Consider the following 21,889-nt stretch of genomic DNA (forward strand, 5'->3'; position numbering starts at 1 on the left):
CAGACTGCTGATTCCGCAGAATGCATCGCCAGCACCAACATCTTTCAGAAAATGCAGTGAATCTTCGTTCTATCACGCAGTCCATCAGGAAATCGCCCATGTCAAAGCCACTGAGATGACCCTTGTTTAGAGTTGACCTTTGGCCTTTAACCTAAAGATTCTGCAGTCCTGTATTTGTTTACACATACATGTAAAACTGTAAATTCAGCTTAATCCCGTGGTAGCTACGTGCTGAAACTATGAATGATTAGCTCCTCAATAAAACAAGTAAAAAAGAACAATTAGACGACCCAGTCAATGAATCAAATTTATTTTTCAGAACAACATTCTTTTATACTGGAAGATGTTAAGCTTTCACACAGCCTGTTAAAACACTACTGTCACCATTGACTCCTGTCGCATATATTCCACTTTTAACAAGTACATTTGTTTTCGTTCCACTAGCACAACAAAAACAGAATCTGAGGTGCATTTTGGTGTTTGTAACCAACTGTTGGTTGATTAACTTGATTGGAGAGTTGGTATTTTCTTGAGCAATGGTGGTCTTCGGTTCCTATCAGAAAAACGTAAAATGCACCCATGGAGAAAAGAAAACTCTCATCAACAATGAGCATCATATATCATCTGACAGAATGCTCAAAATGTGTTCTTGTGGCATTCTGTTCATCAGGCTTACACTGCAACCAACCAGAATGGCCCAACTCTGCCATATTTTTTTCTAACCCGCTTGTCAAAGAAAATCCAAGTGCCCAAAGTTGGATCTTTTTTTTCATACACACCATGGGATGAGCTACTACAGAAGTAAAAAACAATTCCGACTGCAGAATCTGTCTCCTCTATTTTGTACGCACATAGGAGACCCTTGTATAAGCAAGAAATCAATTTGACCACAGTTGTGAGCTGGGCCTGTCTATCTTGGGCATCTCTGTAACCCAGGTATTAAAGTGAGTTGCATACCTTGGGTGGACCTGATCGAAAAGAGGTCATTGCAATTGAGGTTATGTGAATTGTGCACGGACTTAGCTCAGTCCAAAAATAGCTCCTCTCTCTGTCCCAGTTTTAGTGGTTTCTGGGGAGTCAGGGAAATCTGCCACAAAATGAAGAGGAACAGTCAAGGAAACCCATCGACAAAAATCCAGCTTAAAGCACGTGTTCACTGTGCAAGAAAAATAAGTGTTTTCTTCGGGTTGCCTTAACTGTACGAAAACCAAGGAATGCCCATACTATGTAAGTAACATAAACATCATCTGGCTTACGTATCGTATCGGTATAAGTGAAAATGAAATTGTCTTCTTTCACAATGAAATCGAAGAAAAGTACATTATGTATCTACAATGTTAACACTGATTTATGGAAGTCGTGATAAATATACATTGTATCAAATTTACAAATATACACATTTATACTCTTAATAGTTATTTTCCCACACAGTAAGCTTGAATCTTTTGGCATAACTCCTCAAACGTCCCGATGTACCTGTGTAAACACAATTTCGTGAGGAAAGCTGGACATATTAAGTGTCTTTTAATTTCAGTGGTGTTTTTTTTTTTCTTCTTTAAAGTGCTGAAAAAAAATAAGCTTGAAATTACAAAAGTGCATCGGTGGTTAATACTGATTCTGACTTCTCACATTTAACTTCCTGTTTGATGATGGACAAAATATCGTACGAATACCCAGAGTCACTTCCATCTTGTTGTTAGAGAAACTGGGCACTCATACTATGTCAGCGATAGCTAGGAGATGAAGGAATTGGATGTTTAACTGAAAATATTTTTCTGGCAGCTTCAAGTTTAACGGTGCCCTCTTTGGTCAATGCAACCCATGTGGCTTGACCATGGGCTTTGCAAGGAAGGGCCATATGGCTCTATCAGAGAGTGGACAAAACATATGTTAGTGGCAGGCTGACCAACACTGAATGGTGGAGGGAGGTCAATTCTAGATCTGAGGCATTTTCAAGGAAAGTGGCAATTTCCATCCTCATCTATTCTTCCCTGTTATCTTTTCTCCCCCTCTCCCTTTTTCTGGTGAGGGGAATGTCCCCTCTTGCTCCCCCCTCCCAACACCATGTGTCAAACTGGTTCCCAGGGGTCACCATTCTTTGTGCCATCTCTGGGGGCCAAAATACACAGTGTAGGCAAATTTTACACGTCCATGTTGGACCCTACTCCCACTGGCTCGTTTCTAGCTGACTACATACAGTTGTGACGTGAGGTCAGAGTATGAAGCCATTTTGTTTCCCAAATGGAAGGCTATTGACCCTGCTGCTGCACAAATTGATGACAAAAATGTTATGCAACAGATCAAAGTTGGACTGTTGATTGTTTCGCGCATGCATTTATGTCCATTGGGGTGCACGTGGCAGACTTTGGAACCAAGATGGCTTCTACTCCAAAGTTGTCACAAAATCTCTCGATATGCAGCTCTGGTGTATTGGTGCGTGTGGCACCCTCAAGAAGCCATACAAGGACATCTTGGTCAGTACTTGCATTCTGAGTCCCTTCAGAATTGGAGAGACTCAAGAGGTACATGTAAGGATGCTTTGGCATCACAACCTCTGCATCTCCGGCAATTAATAACCTGGAACTTGATATCAGTTACATTTTGTATCATAAACCACAGACAAAATAATATTTACACTTAAACTTTATGGAAGAATGCAGCTTACATGTATAGGTGGTATTCTGTATACATATATATATGAAAGAAAACACAAAGTAAATGTTAAGCTTTTTTTTCTCTTCAAGTGAAAACTGACAAATATTTGTACATGTACATAATGTCTGAAAAGTCTTGAGGCCACAAACAAAGTTGTCAAATACAAAAAACACTAAGATATCTGTTCAATTTTTGTATGTACATGCACGCACAAAAATGTTCAACAAAAGTGAGTACATTTGATTCATTTCTTTTTAAATGTGAGGTATCTTGGATGAAGAATTGGGGACTGTAAAAATTTGGTAACCTTTTGTACCAGCAGTTGTTCAAACTTTCTCTGCTCCTGACATTCCCTCCAGAATGATTGTTCATCCAAACACAAAAATCAGACAGCACTGCAGATTTTCAGTGGTATAAACTTCAGGCAATCATTGCCATGGTTTTGTCTGTTGCCATAGCAACCAGGGATGGTTTAGTCAGTGACTGGACTCTGTTGCTTTTGTTCAGATGATGTTGTTGATCTTGGAGCAATCCACCTCCACCTTGATGAACATCGTGTCGTTCTTGATGTAGTGTTTTGTCTTGAGGAAGGTGTGTGAGACGAACGTCGGGTAGCCGTAGCCCAGCGTGTAGACATCACGGCTGGGCCTCTGGAAGTTCTTCCAGGTGGGGTCCGGCGTGAAGCACTCCTTGACGTGGGATGGTTTCTGGCCATCTTCAGCCTGGTCTAGGAGAGTGAAGGATATCGGGTGGGTAAAGGGCCAGCGCAGGAGGGCATCATTCTCCCCACTGACCGTCCGGATGTACACCGACAGGTGGGTGCCCTCCCCGGATCCGTTCCCATTTGGGAAGGCCGAGACCTGCAGCCGGTAGCCATTGCGGCTGGTGGCGAAAACAGGGCTCCGCAGCTCATATTCGTCCTCCAATTTGGATTTGGCAAAGCGGGCGGCATAGTCGGTGATCTTCCACAGCAGCGTGCCATCCATGCTCAACGACAGAGTGTCCAGCTGTGCCCGCAGGTCGTGGATTTGTTTCTGTTGGCGGCGGACAACATGACACATCAGACCCAGGTGTTCCTTAGTGTTCTCATTAAGATGTCTTTCCATGGAGTACCTCGGACCCTGGTTTGACACAAGACATCAAAACAATTTTTTTCATTATCTTTCTCCATGGCTTCCATAAGCACAAGCGTCATTTAAAGCCAAGAGCATGTAGTATTTGCAGCTTTACGTTAGCAAACGCCAAGACCCAATGTGTGACCCCGTCTGTAACAATGAGGGCGCAAGTCGCCTGAGCCACTTGTGACTATCAGGCCTTGAAAAGAATGTGAACACAACACATTTTATATATATAACGGTTTTTTGCCCGTACCCAACGTATGTTAATAAGCACTGTATGCTCAGTGCTGTCCGAGAGCTTGCGAAAAAAAACCTCACAAGCTTACTCGGGTGGGACTCGAACCCACGACCTCCTGCTTACTAGTGCAGATGTCTTAACCACTCGACCACCGAGCTTGCCGGGGTCGGCTGGCCGGTCCGAGTCAAATGAAGCAGCGGGTACCGCGAATTATTTTCAAGATGTATTTTTTTTTTTTGTCACCATCACAGTGCCCACTGTCATCAGGTTGCCACAATGAGTGACATACAAGGTCTACTCTTTATATGTCACAATTGTCTTTTTTTGGGGGGGATGTGACCCCCGGAATCTCCCCCGGGGGAGGGGGGGCTATGCCACTGCTGGCCATTAGTACAAAAGTAAAAGAATAACTCACAAAATGTTAAAAATTCCATGCAGCTATCAAAACACTACAATAATACATATTCCATTGACTAATAAATGAAAATACAAACCTTTAAAATTCGTGGGACGAATGTACATTTTGCAAGAATGTGAGACAATTATCGAAAATCAATCAAAAGGCAATTTTTTCTGCAAACTTTGCCCTCCATACAAATTGTAGGTAAAATGAGAGAGGTCTATATCAGAACCGAGTGCTAAGCTTGCTCTTTCTTATGCAAACTGAACAAAAATTATTGCAAAAAAATATGGCCTTGTGACTCATTCTCAAAGTACAGGTCTTATACCCAATAAATCCAGAGAAATTTGCACTTTAATCGTTTGGGTTGTAGCAAAGCTTCACCAACAGCCGATGGTACGCCGTTTTCTTAATCACCCAGTGAGAGGGTCCAGGCACAGAGGTTAATTGGAAGGGTAGCTGCAATTATTTTTTTCTTTTAAATACGAACCTCAAAATGCACCTTTGTGTCTCACTGAACATTTCAATTTTTGGTGCACTATTTCCAAGCATTTTTTTTGCTGCTTCTTTGGGGTTTCATGCAGAGAATTTCCATATTCATGAGCAAAACTGTGATGTCATTCCAGGAAGAAAACCAAAATATTACTATGATTTGTGCATAAACACTCTTGCAATTCTTTTAAAGATTTTGCTGGCCTGAATTTTCTCTTTGGTGATTCACTGTTGTGTAGTGAATGGCAAGTGCAAGCAATAAACCTTTTCTCTGAGATGTTTTCAGTGACTAAGTTCTGGGCTCGCTATTTGAACAGAAAAACCTATGCACCAAAGCATGTTGTTACAGCAACAGTACCCTCAGTTTTCCAAGAAAGCATGGTTGATTTTAAAAGTAAAAAAGCGCACTTATCAATACATTTGACCTGACAGATATGTCAAATAGTGTTCATATGTCGAAGAGTAACATATTGCAGAAAAATTATGTCCAAGAAGAAAGTCACTACAGCTACACTTCAAAGATCTTACTCTGTGTTTGCATCCGTGCTGGACAAATGGGCAGCTTGCCATGGAGGAGGGGCAGGAATCCTTAATGTGCTTGTCAACTTCTTCCCTGGCTATCTTAGCCGAGTCGCAGCGGTTTGGGCAACAGACAGGGTACCGGGGACACTGATGGAGATGGCTCTGCAAAGTGAGAGATGAGAGATGATGTTTGAATATTTACTTCAAGATACCCACACTTGACCATCCAGAATTAGAGACCTTTTGTACTTAATAATGCATTTTGTAAAAGCATTTTCCTTTTCTTAAGTGGTGACCTATAGTGTTTATGTTTCAACTTGTTTATGTTCCAACGTAAAACGTGTCTAAAAATGCAGAAATTTTCTTTGTTGAGACTGTGGTTTCCATGTTGCCCTGAAAATCATATACAGTACGACCTCTTTAATGCAAACTCTTTTGACGAGGAATTGTTTGAACTAAATATCTGGTTTACCCATACTGAAAAACAGATGGACTAACAAATGAATATTGTGCCAGGCCTGTCGGCTGGGGGGGGTTCAAGGGATTCGAACAACCCCCCTCCCACTCGCTTCTGAGTTCGGCTTGTTGGGCTTTTTCTTTGTACTGAATATTTTAAATAGACCGTAATATTCAGCACCGTAATATTCGGCATACAAGCCACGGCTTATACGTTGATTCTCAAGCTCAAGGTGACCACGATTCTGCATATTAATTGAGTCAATCTCCAGTCATATGTACCGTCAGGAAGTTCCGGCAAATATCCCCATTTCAGGTGTTTCAAAGGGTTTGAAATCAATGTATTTTTGTTAAGTTAATTCAATATTGAAAACTGCAGTGCACAAGTCTTACATGCAACCTTCAGTTCGCGACAGACGTGAAACTTTTCAATGTTGTTTTCCAAAGCACATTGTGATAGGCCTTTGTATAAAAATATGTATTCACAGTGCCGAAAGTTCCACTTTTGGGTTTGACAAACCCCCCCCCCAGTCTCTGGTCAGGCAACAGGCCTGTGTGTACACTTTAACAAGGAGAATTTTAACAACAAGAGGGTACGTTCACATCATTTTGACAGAGACCAAAACTTTTCCGGTATACCATTTCTCTGTGATAGTTATATGTTCAGGCCAATGGTCCAACCAGACTGGCAAACGGACTGCACAAATCGTAGAGCTAACGCTATCAGGATACAGGTAAGTCTTATCACTGTTTATTTGAAAAAGTCAAACTTTGGGGGGATCTAAAGTTCAGATCTGGTATGTGAAAGAGAAAATTACAGTTAACGATGCCGGTTTTGGTTCAGTTCCCTCTAAACATTAGTCTCTGTCAATGTTACGCCTTCGTGCTCGCAGACACAATGCAGTCAGATCATGGACTACATACGCCTGTGGATACCATTAAAAGAATCTAAAAATGGGTCATTATGTGAGGCAGCTGGGGGTCTCTCTGTGGGGGAGGGCGACTGACAGAAGAGGACTTTTATTATCACTTCTTTTCAACCAAACAGGACCACATTACATCTTAGTCTGTCTACATACACGTAGGCAACAAAATGCTATGTGCAGTTGGCAATGTGTGTTGTGCTTTAGACTGAAAAATGTAGTTTTTGTTTACTTGTTCACATTTCTAAAATTTGACGGAATGTGTGCTCCATTTCCTTCAAAAAACAAGGTCATATGAAAAAACTTGCCACATGGCATCGCACGAACTGCATTGTTGTGGGACTGGAGCTAAGTAAACTGTTCAACATCAAAGGTTACTTGTAGACAATTTTGAAAGTACTGTACAAACTCGTAACCAAAAATTTGGAGGTATGTCATAGGTTTATTAAGCTAATTCAGGACTGCCAGACAAAATCAACCGGAATTCGCTGCAAAATTTCTTCGACTTTAGACCAGCAAAAATCTGTATAGAACACATTATAAATACTATTGGAGAGCCTTAACTATGCTCTGAATGCTCCTACTTACATGCACATCCCCCTAGAATCATCACAGGTACACACATCAGCCACATCTGAAAGACTGGCTGTGGCTATACATGATGCGTGCCACTATGGAAGCCACTTTATATCCCACAGACACACCTAGCTGTAGACTGAAGTAATACGGCCTTACCTGCAATGTGTCAAAAATGAATTCCTTGGCGCAGTACTTGCAGGGGACCTGTCTCTTGGGACATTCGTTCATCATGTGGGAGTTGATGTATCGCCGCTGCAGCTGTGCCCCACACTTGTTCTCACAGAAGACGACTTCCAGCTGACAACGCCCTGTGTGGTGCTGCGAGATCATGGGACCAAAGGAAAGACAGATAAATATAGACTATCCCAGTATCCCTTGAGGACTGGCTGGTTTGTTGACCAAAGAAGCTGGCAAAACAGCCAGCCAAACACTTTCACTAGACTGTATCGATATAACTACATTATACCAACACTTCTATGTACATGTAGCTAATAGTGTGGAAACCAGCTAAACCACCATCCAGAAAATTAAACTTGCTTATCTTCTGACTATACCTTGCTAATCAGCCACTCGCCTGACCAACAAAACCACTGAACCACTGACCAATCTACTGCCAAACCAGTCCATCCAAGAGTCAATCCACAGGCCAACCAGCCAATCCACAGGTCAACCAGCCAATCCATGGTCAACCAATGACCGAGCAGCTGATCAACTGGCCTAGTAGCCGCTGTTTATCCCAACTAGCCAATGTTCTAGCCAACAAAATCAACATGATGGGTAACTATTTAACTCACAGGTCAAGTAGCCATTTCACTGGCCAGCTTTAACCAATCCACTAGCCAGCTGCCTATTCAGTGGCCCACAATCCACTTGACAAGCCAATTGATAAATATTGTGAAAGCGAGATCTTTCCTTACATCCATTCTCTGTCCTGGAAACTGGCCGCCACAGAACTCACAGGTTGAATTTCTCTTGGGACAGTCAAACTGCCTGTGATCCTTCAAATGGTTCCTAGCAACCATTGCCGAGCAGTCTGTGCAGGCGGCCATGTTGTATGCACAGGACTCCAGGTGGGGCTACAATGAAAACAGAAAACAAAAGCGAGAAGATGAAATGAGCTTTTCTTAACCAAACTCTGAAAGCAATAAATAGGGTAATCAATATACTATATTAAAAATGATGTTTTGCGGCAACTTTTCTGAAACACTTAGACATTTAAGACACTGTGATTTATGCGATGAAAAAACAGAGTTTCAACAGCCAGGACTGTCAGCTCACAACAGTTTATTTCCTCCTGAAATTGGGTAGAATGAGCAACTGTACCCTGCTTTCAATTAACAACATCCTACGAAGAAGTACAAAGAAATTTTGAACATAAAGAGCCTATAACTAAATGGTCAAAGCTCTCTCATCACAGAACAGTTTGCGAGATATCCAATACCAAAGAAGAAAGCCGCTTCAGCAGAGGGCTGTATACAAGCACTTTCAAATGCTCCAGTGATTTTTACGGCATGTCTCATTTTTTATACCTACCCATTCATCTCAACCCATAAATATCCAGGAGTGTATATTTACTATGCTTTCAGCTTCAGCGACCATTATTTAACGAGGTCTCTAAAGGCACATGAACGACAGCATAGGAAACCAAATTCAAGGCTCCATAATCATTTCTACATGTGTGCATGTGTATGGCAATATGTGGCAGTGTGCTTGAATGACCAATCCAAGTCTGTCGATGCACGCTTGGGTGACTTCAATTCTTTCCTTCACCACTAACATCTCATCATTAAATCACAGCAAATCATTACATCCATGATTGTGCAGTCCACCGCCAGTGTACTTTCGACAATGATGCCTAATGTACACACAGAAAATTATGCATTCCAAAAAACAGTTTCTGCATAAACCTGATGCACCACTCTGTGTATAAACAAAGAAATTCTTGTTTAGTTTTCTGACCCACTTAAAAGGGGCTTCACATTAAGGTAACCATGTTAGAAACATTCTTTGGACAGAATCATTTCATCACATACAAAATGTGCTCCTATGTTTTGGGACATACAATAAATTAAAACTTCCAAGCCACTCTGTGAATGATACCTCTCAAGTGTTACATGTTTACATAAGGCCAACTGTGTAAGCATGACGACAGTTCCCTTTCCAGCTTTCTCCACTCAAAAAAAAAACACACACACACACTGGCACAGGAGCAATAAACACAGAAATGTGGGCTATTGTAAATAGAGAAAAACTGTCACTGGGACCGTGAATGTTTGAACTGAAACATGGATGACAGGGCTGCCCTGCTTTCTCAGATCAAACAGTGACAGGCTGTTTGAAGAGAAACACGAGATGGTTTGCACAGCGGAGGAAGTTCAAAGAAAGAGAACAATTTTTATGGGCAGACTGTGCGATAATCTTGCCCCCAGAATTATGCGGTGCAAATTTTATTGCCTTCCTGACAATTTTCAAACAGGAAGAAATACTTGGTGGGAAAACGACCTTCTTCCACAAATCTTTCGCCAGTAACTGCTTGCCATACAGCATTTCATGAATTACAGAAAAGAAGACACTACCTCACAACCCCTGTACACAAAACAATTCAAAGGGTGATTTTAGGGAGACAAATTAAAGCATAAATCATGGTACTTTGGTGTGACTCATGCAAGGCTTTTGTGTTTTAAAAGCACTATATTGTGCAATAACATTAGTTTGTTGAACAAATGTTAGTTTCACTTTTAATTTCATTATGTTCTATTGTATGTATTTCAATAAAGTAGCAGAGTGATAAATCAAAATCATCGCCAATTTGTCTTTTGTCTTTTGGGGCTAGACATGACTCAAGTTGAGCAACAAATGTTGAAAATGCTTTGTAAGGTTCCGTTCGAGCCATTCTGTCATTCAAACCATTCATGTCTGAAATTAATCTCACCCATTTTCCAATAAATAACTATTGTTAGCTCTCCCGTTCGTCTTATAACATTATTTCTCCATTTTGCCTTGGACGTAATTCAGATTACTGAATATCAAATACATGTATACATTTTTATTGTACATAGCCTACTAACCTATTTTATTCATTTTCATTTTTATACATGTATATGCTTTCATATTTGTGTTTATATACGGATTTATTTTTAACGGTTTTATGTTTGTTTTAACTATACCTTTCTCGTAAATTGCAATTTCCCTTGCTGTTGGAACTGGTTAATAAATAAATAAAAATGAATACATTTTGTGTTTCAAGTACAAACTTTTCGCTTACAGCATTTAGTAGTTATAATCCCTTTATGATAAGGGTATTACTTGTTACGGAACCTCAACAAGACATGAAGCACCCCAGCAATGGTGATTAATCTAAATATACATACAGACCATTCTCAGTTTGCCAACGAGATGTATGGGTGGCTCAAGTTTTCCCTTTGGTTAGTTTGGATTTCACCTCAATTTTGTTTGAAATTTATATTTGTCCAATTAATATTAAAGAGAGTTGTATTTTCATCTAGGGTTACGTCATAAATGATGGCAAGCCCCTAGTTTTAGGAGCCACTTGCAGGAAAAACACAGCTGTGTATTAAAAAGGAGACGATCCTATTGGGTTGGAGTACAATAGCTCTCAGAAGAGATTTTGACAGAAGGTATCAGTGAATAACCAAGATCCACTCAACCTTACAACATGCCATGCATGACCACGACACCTCCTTATCCAACCACACTAGGGATCCTTACTGCCTCCTGTACCTCGGTCCCCCTCCAACCCCCCCTCCCCCATCAGACAAGCCGTCGCCCGAAGACACCAACCCGCACATAATGGTGTCCAGGTCAGGTACCAAACCCAATTACAGACACTCAGGGGTCCTAATCAGATCTGCCAGCCAGTGGCGTCTAGCCGCTGGACTGTGCAAAATGAATCGGAAAGGAGATGGAGTGATACCAAGTGCGTACACACTCAAGGCAAGTTTTTTTTTTCATTTCAATAACTTCAAACATGTTTATTTTTTCATTAGATACAGCTGGGTATGCAATCAATATGCGGAACCCTATAAACTCAAACAGCCCTCTGAAGTAAGTACATAAAGTTGCGTCCATATTTTTTTCTTGGCTGATAGACTAAGCTGGGGGGGTAAAGTCAGACACCACAGTACAACTTGAAGGCAGAGCCACATGTATCGTATCGCAGATATCGTCATAGCAGTGCATGACAAGATGAAGGTCACATGATCACATTTTCTCCTTATGGAGGGCCATCTGCAAGGGGTGCACACATACATGTTTGTCTTTCCACAGTCCCCCCTCCAATCCAGATTTGTCCCGCCCCCATTCATGTCAGAAAAATCATTGTCAATGTTGGTGGCGTGCACGTAGTGGGATGCTGTTTACGTAAAGGCCAAATAAGCATGCTCCTTCGAAGAGCCCGCTCATTGATTAATTGACCTGCACCAACACTAATGGCTGTGCCCTTTGACACAACGCAGCAAATATTCCCAAACCGATGCATGCATGTATACACATCATTCTAGTTTGAAGACATTGAAGAAAATATAACGGCACAATATGTACAGAGCAGCATACTGAGGCATTGGGTCATATGGTGAAGGATACAAGAGGCTGGGTTAAAAAAATGCTTTTAAATTTCCATTGTTGGATCCCAGTAATGAGTGTTTACAACAGTTCAAATCTGTTATTATGCAAATCAATTCACCTTTTCACCCAGATCATGGGTAATCATGTAATAGTTATCCTTTCACGGCATCACGCCCACATTTATCCTTGTATCAAGCACAGCTGTTTGTCAGTGCTAAATTATTACACTTCATAAAAAAATGATGGAACTATTGTTATCCCTGTGATGACTGAATTGCCTAGAGAAGTGACTGGCCGTGACATCAAGATATGCTGTAAAATTTGACAGCTTTAGAAATAAAAACTAGTGATAAAAAATAAAACTGCCAATCATCCACAAGAAATATTGTTGATCAAAGCTGACACCTTGACAGGTCTGTGGATGGCAGGGGGCTTCAGAACTGGGCATATTTCTCTTGAAATGACATTGGACATTCTACCAGACCCCAGGTGCTCAAATCCCCCAAGGCAGACAGGGTCTACAACCACCCAGGGACTGGAGAATGGTGGGATCATTATCAGTCACCAGTTAATGGGCCTCCTTGGTCAATGTGACAGGAACCTGTGTAGGCTGACTAGGAGGTTGGAATGGGGAGTGGTGCATGGACAGATCCTGAAGTAATTTTTTGGGGGGGGAGGGGAGATGTGTTTTTGGGAGGCCAAAAATTTTGAATTCTTTCAATGACACCTCTAATGGCCTTTCAGAGGGGTGAGGCTACATTGGTAGCTTTTTACCGGAAGGGAAAAGATACAGACTAAAAAATTCTCCTTTCTCTCACTATTACAAAAACATGACTTTTTATTTGAAGGGGACAACAGGACAATTTTCACTTTCAGCAAAGAACAGATTACCAGCGTAAATGACATGCTATGTATGACTTGTGACCAGTTTCCCCAATGAGTTTTATGCTAAGGAGGAAAGTTCTCTCTCATAGCATAGCCTGGAGTGGCTTGACCATCGGCAGATAAACTTGAGCAAACAAGAGCTGAAAAGATGAAAACTTATCTATATAAGCTAACTTATAAGTGCTTTACGATTTAGACAATTGAAACTGCTTGGACACATTTCTAGGCTTATTTGATGATATTTATCTCGACAACAGCTCTTTTTTTACCATCAAACTTCTACTGATATCATGAGGCTGCATTTTACTGGATGTGAAGTATGACTTTTTGAAAAAATAAAAAATCGGTACAAAAACTGCAAAAATAAGAGTAAAATCACCCTTCTCCAGACGAGTGGAACTTTCCACGATGTTTCAAGATTTGTACGTACATTAACATTCGAAAGAAAAGGACAAGGAGTCAGGCAGCTTCACACAACAGAGAGCTGTGCTCATTCAAAAGAGACGATGGTTACTGCATACAACCTTCAGTTTTTTTCCAGGCATCCATATGTAGACCATAAGGCTGATGATCCAACACTGTCATATGATATACACAGACTCCATACAGTAACAAACCATTAATATTTTAGAAGCACTCGGCAAGTTATTGCAGTCTGACAGCTTATTAGAATAGAGAGCAAGACCACACACAAGGAAATAAGCTGCACGAAAATGGATTGTCCGTTTTTGTGCACACTTTGATGTACAGCGTGGCCACAGACCCCACGACTCCTGTGTGCCTTTTGCGGGTAACCGAGGCGTGAGTTTCGCAGATGACCCTCCGTACGGGTGCCAAATCGCATCATTTATGCATGAGATTTTAGAGATGGTGGAAACTCCAGAATGCGCCGACAAAACTGACTCTCTTTGGAAAGCAGCTAAATTGAAAATTAATCTGCTCTTTCCACACACTTTCATGCCATCATTGCGACCAAAAATATCCTTCTTGGAAATGTTTTTGTGACCTTTTAGGCTGAGAATAACTTCTTTCTAGAATTGTCGGCACTTATATTAATTCCCTATATAACCACTACAGCACCAGCTCTGACCAAATAAAGAATGGAGGTTTGTAAAAGCAAGTTTGAAAAACTAAGGCTTAGGTGAAGTGTATTAAATTTGTAGAAACAAAGTACCAAGTTATGTTTTATTTCACTGGTTAACAAACAGCAAAGGAAACCAAAGAAACACAAGTGATACCAAAATATAGCTATAATTCCCATCGGAAGAGAAATCTCATCCAACAAAAATGAATTACGGACTGCATCTTGCTCTGTGCTGGAAAACACATCCCATGATGTCTGGGAAATATTCTCGGATCTCTTTACAAATGAACAATTTCCAGCTGAACAAAGGAAGTATTGTTTTGACAATTCCGTCCTTGCCTACTGCATGAATAAGGTACATGTACAGTATGGAGAGCTGTGCTTCATTATGAAAATGAACGAAGGGCTCAAGGGCTGATGGAATAGACATTTAGATCTTTCATGATATGCTGCAGATATGCCCATTTCGGAGGTAATGCAAGATCCATGTGCATAAGTACACAAATTAGGGGCATCACACACACTATGAACTTGCATGTACATGTAAACATATGTATGTGTTCATTCACCGTGACTTTGTAAACACCGGTTCCTCTTTCACCTGATATGAATGCCGGTCAGGCTCCACTGCTCACAGGAAAATCATCTGCCAAGGTCATCACAATCCAGGTTTGATTACAGATGACAAAAACACAACCAACAGAAGAGCAAGTGTGAAACAGCCTTTCTTCTCCTTGTTATTGTTCCGCAATGTACAGTCCATACCATGGAGTTCCATAGTAAAACTGAATCAAATACGACTCTCTCTGAAAAGGTATACACAAGTCACAAGTATGACAAAATCAGTTTATGTGCAAGGTTGGAAAGCCCACAATGTTAGCTTTCATTCAGTGTGTGGCAGATCTCAATTTCCCATTCCATTTCAGGGATATGCTTTGTCTTCATATCAATTGTTTTCTACTCGTATTAAACTTACAAGTGAGAAAACAGGCTTTGAAAATGTTGAGTCGGATATGGACTTGGGCTGGGAGGATACACCTTAATCCATCCTGGCAACCAACTTGCTCATTTTGAACACTTCTGTTCATGGAACCTGAAACTCTATTATTGAAAGATGTCATTTCTGACAAGAAATGGCATTCCGCAAAGGACTTTGTCATATCAACTTTTGAGCGGGCTGTTGCACACAAAGGCATAGCGTAACTTATACCACCTTTTCCTGGAGTGGGTTGCAAATTAGAAACCAGAAAACACCTGCTCCATATTTCGAGAACCGGATAAAGCAAAATGATAACAGGCCAAGGAAACGAACAATCAGCGGTGCATTTCTGTACCTAATTTATCAGAAGTGTTGAAAACAAGAACGGAGTCAAGTCCTAACAGATGCCAGGTAACAATATATTGTAATGACATAAGCTCACACCAGAAATGCTGTTTTGTTGTCCCAAGCTGTCGCCAAATGAGACCAAGATGAATGATGTTTAGGAAGATGTTTCCAATACTGTCCAATTCCAACCCTCCTCCCCCTTTGTATACATGCAATCCTTACTGAGTTACATGTTCGCTCATTAGGGGTAATGCATGCCAACAAAGATATGATATCCAGATGAGCATGGGGAGGCTGCAGGTGAAATTAAAGATGGCTGCTGGTCTCCACAAAGCGTGAAGTTACAGTTTGTTCCTCTGAACAAGAAAACCCGCTACAATGGGGTGTGGTGCCCACGTGTCCACTGTAGCTTTCCGCGATAGTAGCCAACCCACAGTGTGTGCATGCTGTTTAATAACAACCGAAGTAATAACACAATCTTTTTGTCTAATATGAGATGAAGACAGTATTGCATCTGGTGAGTAGCCTTTCGAGTGACTTGTAATCAAGACTTTCATTTGAAATGGAAACCGCACACAGCTAAATGAAACTTCTTTTCATCAAAATATCAAGCGCTGGAAATGTGATGCCTGCATTTCAGTCACTTCATAACCTAGCAAGTTTTGGTTACCCTAGCTCAAACCTTCCACCATCCTCCAAAACTCACCAGGAGATGTGGGAGGATTTTGCAGAATCGAAGGAAGGCACAGCCCAGCTACTGTAACTTGGCCATTCTAACTGGTTCAGCAGTTCCACCAACAGTGAATGAAAAGCACAAAACAAAGTCACTGGTTTCCTGCAAAGTGGAGAATTTGGAAGGTTCCTACGTGTAGCATCAATCCTTAGGCAGACCATTTTTTGAATGACACGTCCACAAAAGCAGTGATCAGCACAGTTATAGGCATACAGCTTGCTTCAGCCTGTAAAATATGTACTCAAACTGTGCATTTCAAATATCAAACAATTCTGCAGCCATTTCTCAATTTCAAGAGGGTGCCGAGGAAAAAAAAACCAGATACATGTGCAGTCAGATACGTTACCGAAACCTGCTGACCAAAAGTACACAGACAAATTAACATTTCAATAAGGATGACATTCCCATCACTCACTTGTAACCAAGTCCTGTTGCCAGGGCAACTAAAGGGAGCAGGAATTATCATGCAAATTGTTTTTCCTGTGCCCCTTATTCTCACCTTGAGTATTTTCAGCTTATCCATCCACTTGCAGCCGTCCTTGTAGAAAGAGCAGCGGACAGCCAGTGACATGATCTCCTCTGACATCTTGTCATCGGGGTAAATCTGTCAGATTTATCAAGACAGGGAAACAAAAGAAATAAAATGCGCACCGGTTGAGGGGCTAGTGATGACGTTCCACACAGGGAATTGCACGTGCCATAAGTCTTTGTCCAAGGGTTGAAATATATTACTAGGATTAAATTTAAAATCTGTGTGGACACAACAATGGCTACTGCAGAATATTATGTGACACACTGAAAGCAAAATATAAATGCATGCATTATTCCTAACCATTTGAACGATTTGAACCAGAAAAAAACAAAAATCATTTGGTACATCTTTATTTATAAAGCAAACATTGGTCTTGTGCTATATCTGTTATAAATGTCAAAAAGGCATATGCACTGAATAATGACACGTAGATTATTACATATATACAATTTCCACAGCTTCCGAAGCTCGCTCCGAGGCTGAGCGTGAGGTCTGGTTACTCATAGCGGTAGTCAGGGTTTCAGGCTGTGCATTTGACAACTGACGAGCGTCCACATTTGGCCTCAATGAGAAAAAAGGGCCTCCAAGGTGATGACAGTTTGATTATTTTACATGCATTTGTGTGACAAACAAAAAGTGTCCAAAATTGCCTGTAATATGCTCAAAAAGATGCAAAGACGTACATTGCAAGTAGCAACAGTCTGTCTTAAAAGCAAGAGCCAGTGCTGAACTGCATCATCATTTGTTATATGTTCTGTGGCCTGAGTTACACGGCTCCGAAGAGTGACATCCGATGTCGGGGTAAAGCCTCAGCATCAACCTTCAGCGCAAGAGTGTCTCAAGGAGGGCGCGGCAAAAAAATACACCGACGACTGACATTGCGAATTAAGGAAAGGACAAGAGAGCGAGGAGAGAAAAGAGGATGAAGTCAGACTAAAAAAGGAGCAGGAGCTGAGTGATAAAGAAGCAAATAAATTATGTGAAATCTCCTGGCAAAGTAAGATGGAAATGGGCACAAGCTATAATGGAAAAAAAATGCTAAAAACCTGAAGGGGGGAGAGTTTTTTAATTTTCAAATTTAATATTCGATACATGTATCTAAACATTCTGCAAGGATCCAAACATCAGGCCCTCTGACTTTTTGATGGAAGATAAGCATTAAGGAAAACATTTGGCATCTGCCATTTCACAAATACAAAATTGACACTTTTAAAGCCTCTTTTGGTCGGCAACTTTGCTTTTTCACACATCCATAGCCGCAATCTTTAAACTGCCACAACTTGTCAAAGGAGCATCTGACAGGAACTCCAACAGTATCATTGAGGAGACTTTAGTCCGCTATTCTCATACCAGCTAAATCTCATTTCAGCCTCTGTCCAATTTCTGACTCACTTTGCCAGGAAGGAACAGGAAGTTGAAAAGTCTGGAAGATGAAGTAAAGATAAAAATCTGAATGCTAAGATAGGGTTTCTCTTACGGCTCTGAATGTCGTGAGCTCTGCAGTTGGCACTTGCATCACAGCAGATAAAGAAAATGAAGGCGAGGAAAACAGTCTGTGAAGTAACCAACAAAATTCTGCTCCAAAGCAGAGAGTGCAACCGTCCAAGTGACGCGTTAACGAGATTACATCGATCTTGGCCTCGAATCCAGGATGTTCCTGAGTGCAAGCGGCACCCCGGCAAAGGAGGAATAATCTTGCTTATTTGTTCAGGCCCGGGTTGGTCTCTGCGGTTATATGTCGGCCACGATCTTCCCAGTCACCAGGGCCAACTTGACAAATGATGTGCCGCTACGCGGTGGAGGGACTTCTCAATGAGGCAGGCACGAAAGAGGAACGGGACCAGAGAGATGGAAAAAAAATTGTGTTTCTTGACAAAGTGCATCTGCGGGATGATTTTTAATATCGTCGAGCTCCGTCAGGCGCAATGATGGACCTGGCGGCAGTTCATCATCGCAAATTACACAACTTGCAGTGGTGGCATCGAGGAGCTACATGCGGCAAAATGAAAGGAGAAATTGGACGAATGGAGCGTGGCCAGGCGACGTGACCACACGCTTCCATTTGCATATTTGGTAAGTTAACAGCTGGGGTAATAAATTTTCAGGGAGATGTATGGAGACTGGAATGTGGATAGCTAACTTTTTTTGGGTGGTCTTCGACTTTGCTCCATTGGGGGGGGAGCTAGGAAGACTTCAAGTGGTGTGAATCTGCATAGGGGACTGAGGGAGACGGGAGGGGGTGGGGATGTGGGGAGATGTACGGAAGGGGGTGCTAAACATCACAACACTTTTAAAGGGGCACACCCCTTAACCTTTGGCTGCATTCGAATCTCTTGCCTAGAGCTAGGTCTAGGTCTTTGCTCCACTGGAAATGCGTGGAGACGCACAGACCTAGCCGTAGCTCTTGAAGAGCGCCCGTTTTGGACATGACCCTGCATCAAAATGGTTTATTTTGACAAGCTTTGGTATTTTTTCTCCTTTTTTCACTACTAATGAATACATTTTACCTCTAGGGAAATAAACAAAACCCTATATACCGCTATCCCCCCCCCCCAATGATTATGGTCCTGAAGGATTCAACTGCCATTACAATTGGCATTTGTACATTCAAAATGATCAGCTGAAAATAGAGATTAAAATATGTTAAGTTTATTTCGAACTTTGTTAGTTCCTGACGATGAGTTTGGGTCGTAAGTGCAGTGTGGTGGACACATTTGATTTTTTTTCCTTTGGAGCAACTTTTTTTTCCTCTTTGACAACGAACACAGTAACAAATAAGATCCTGGCTGGAACACCAAATGGTAAAATTTCAACCTACTGAGATCAAAAGCAGAAATAGTCAAATTGAGGATTTTTTTTTCTTCTTTTCATTAACAACCTGCCAACTACACTGTTTTATGATCACATCCAACACATCTTGAAGGACATGCATGATTGATGGGGCACATATGGACAGCAATCAGCAAGGCTTAAGCAAAAAAGTAAACATTCTAATGCTAAACGGTCATCTCCTACATCTGCCTTATGCAACTTTCAGTTTCATGACAGGACGGGACTTAACCCCCATCCCTATCTTTGCCAGGCTTAAATCTGTTAGATTTATGTGGCGACGTTGCTGTGGTGTAACGCAGGTGCCAGCTTTCATCAAGTTGATAGACTAACGAGACTAGCCCTCTGACATATTCATTGGATTAACTGATTTCAAAAATGGACAGGATCTGGGTGCGGTCCATTGGAAAAATAATCAATTTATGAGATGCAGATTAGTTGGAAGGGACGATGGCAGAGGACATCTTTAAGAGATGACAAACACGCCAAAAAGCGGAAATAAAAATTTTCTTCTCTACATCATGTTGACCCACAACAATCCCTTCTATAATTGAAAAAAAAAAACCATAGGACAAAAGAGCACAAAACACTTCCAAAGGCAAGTAAAGATGAAAATTCCATTCTTTGAACTAAAGAATATCCCGTGCTGATCTCTGATGTTTCCTAGATTTTACCAATTACAAAGCCTCAGCAAATGCTTTCATCCCCCTCCCCCCGAAAAAAGAAGAATCTTTCATTAGAGGCAAGAACTACCCCATGCCAACCCCTTCATCCTGTAATGGTAATCATTAATACCGAGAACAAAACGTCAAGACGCAAAATCATCCGTACTCATTGAAGATTCAAGGACATGCTCTCTGCAGTGAGGACCATCATTGGATAATCACGCCGCGGCGCACACAATAGCTGATACGATGCCTGAAATAGTTTCCCATCACAAGGGGAAAATGTTCGGAGCACTAGAAGAGAGGCCACTTACCTTGGCGTAATCTAAGGGAAGCCGATCTTCAGGACACTCAAAGACACCAGCACTGCAGGAGGGAAAACGAGGAAAGAGAGGGGAAAAATTAGGGTTGAGAATGCAAGGCGGGTTAAAGAGGCAGGAGCGTCTGAAGTGGACGCTGGAAGATGAGGCTAATAATGATGTCATAGACCAACGACTTGTTGGAGGACCTGGAAAATTGAAATCTGCTGGGTGATAAAGGAGAGAACAATATCTAATGGGTCTTGGAGGTGTGGGCTTACAACAACAGGGTTTGCAAATCACATTGGGTCAGGGCAACCATCTTTCCGGGGAAGCTACCTGAAGAAACAATTCATCAACTATCTTACCCTCCATATTTACAATATTCAAAATTATACAAATTATCTAAATTCCCAGGCCACTTATCACACTTCATGTACCCATTTTCTAGAGTACCAAATTGCACCATGTCAAATTCAGATTTTGTTTCCAACCACTTCATCAGTTACTCCTTGAATAAAGGTTATCTTATATATGAATGTTAATAATAATGGCACAACATACAGTGGTGAATCTTGTTTTATTGAATATCTCTTGTGAACAGAATCCCTGATATCCTAAGCTTATCCCATTAGATTTTAACGGTGAGAAAATAACAGGAAAGATTCTGGTGCCAACTGCATTGACTGAGATAAATAGGCCTTGAAAAATAAAACAATAAAAAAACCCAATCAAAAACAAATACTGTTCTAGATACCAGACCAGAATTGGAAACTCCTTTAAAGTTCCATCACGGACAACCTAACCTACCAGGATCAGACCAGGGGACACCATATGCACAGTATGCAAGCCACGTCCAAGTTGTCTCAGGCTGAGATGTTTCAGGACCGATCTGCAGAGAAGTTGGCCATCCTCCAGACAATAATCCCAACCCAAGCTCTGCCTGAATAAACTAAAAACCTTCAAGGCACAATCCCGGGCAGCTCAGTGTGTCCATATGGAGCTGAACATACTGCTTACCTCATCACCATGCCCCAAGGCACAGCCCCAGCAGATCAAACCCCATGATCTGCCGCCTGTGACTGATAAATGCCCAGAGGGGAGGAAAGCTCACTGGCTGGGAGCAAATTGCTGACAGCTAATGATATAAACCTACATCACGTGGAGGAGAGCCTGCTGGACAAATGTTACTACCCTGCAAGAACAAAACTGAACCAATACAGGGGTATACCCCATGTATACCTAATCTTGTCAGAGCTGTTATCTGTGATGACTGATGGGAGGAACTGTTATCCCTGGCTGTCATTTGGCACTGTTCAATTCAAGGACAACATATGGTTCCAAGTTGAGGGGTGCATGCTTACCCATGGAAGAACACAAAATATATCCATCCTGGTCAGTCTTTGTAAACCTTCATAGGGGTACCAACAACATGTACCAAATTACCCTGCCCTGAATCCTGCACACAAATCCTGTTCAGGTTCCAGGGTTTACCTTTTACAATATCAGCACAACTTGTTTAGAACGTCAAGATGTTTTAAAATAGTCATACAATTTTATCACAAGGA

General features: G+C 41.4%; 1 protein-coding gene across 4 annotated transcripts in view; it reads right to left on the bottom strand.

Annotated features, from left to right (window-relative positions):
• Window positions 1–294: 294 nt before the first annotated feature.
• The window catches only part of LOC110986291 (TNF receptor-associated factor 4-like), a 53,353-nt gene continuing 31,758 nt past the window's right edge, over window positions 295–21,889 (bottom strand). For 2 of the 4 annotated variants that reach the window (XM_022248052.2, XM_022248053.2), the window contains exons 2-7: window positions 20,337–20,388; window positions 16,496–16,600; window positions 8,301–8,459; window positions 7,540–7,701; window positions 5,432–5,587; window positions 295–3,776 (exon numbers count right to left, since the gene is read on the bottom strand). In XM_022248052.2, the coding sequence (XP_022103744.1) occupies window positions 3,159–3,776; window positions 5,432–5,587; window positions 7,540–7,701; window positions 8,301–8,459; window positions 16,496–16,600; window positions 20,337–20,388 (1,252 nt within the window). In that variant the 3' untranslated portion in view covers window positions 295–3,158. Of the gene's footprint in view, window positions 3,777–5,431; window positions 5,588–7,539; window positions 7,702–8,300; window positions 8,460–16,495; window positions 16,601–18,005; window positions 18,612–20,336; window positions 20,389–21,131; window positions 21,345–21,889 lie in introns of those variants that run through there. The other 2 variants (XM_087131531.1, XM_022248054.2) reach the window with 2 other exon arrangements.

Source organism: Acanthaster planci, unplaced genomic scaffold (assembly GCF_054643075.1).
Source record: "Acanthaster planci isolate LZ-2023a unplaced genomic scaffold, COTS_SCS Contig1, whole genome shotgun sequence".
Lineage (NCBI taxonomy): Eukaryota > Metazoa > Echinodermata > Asteroidea > Valvatida > Acanthasteridae > Acanthaster > Acanthaster planci.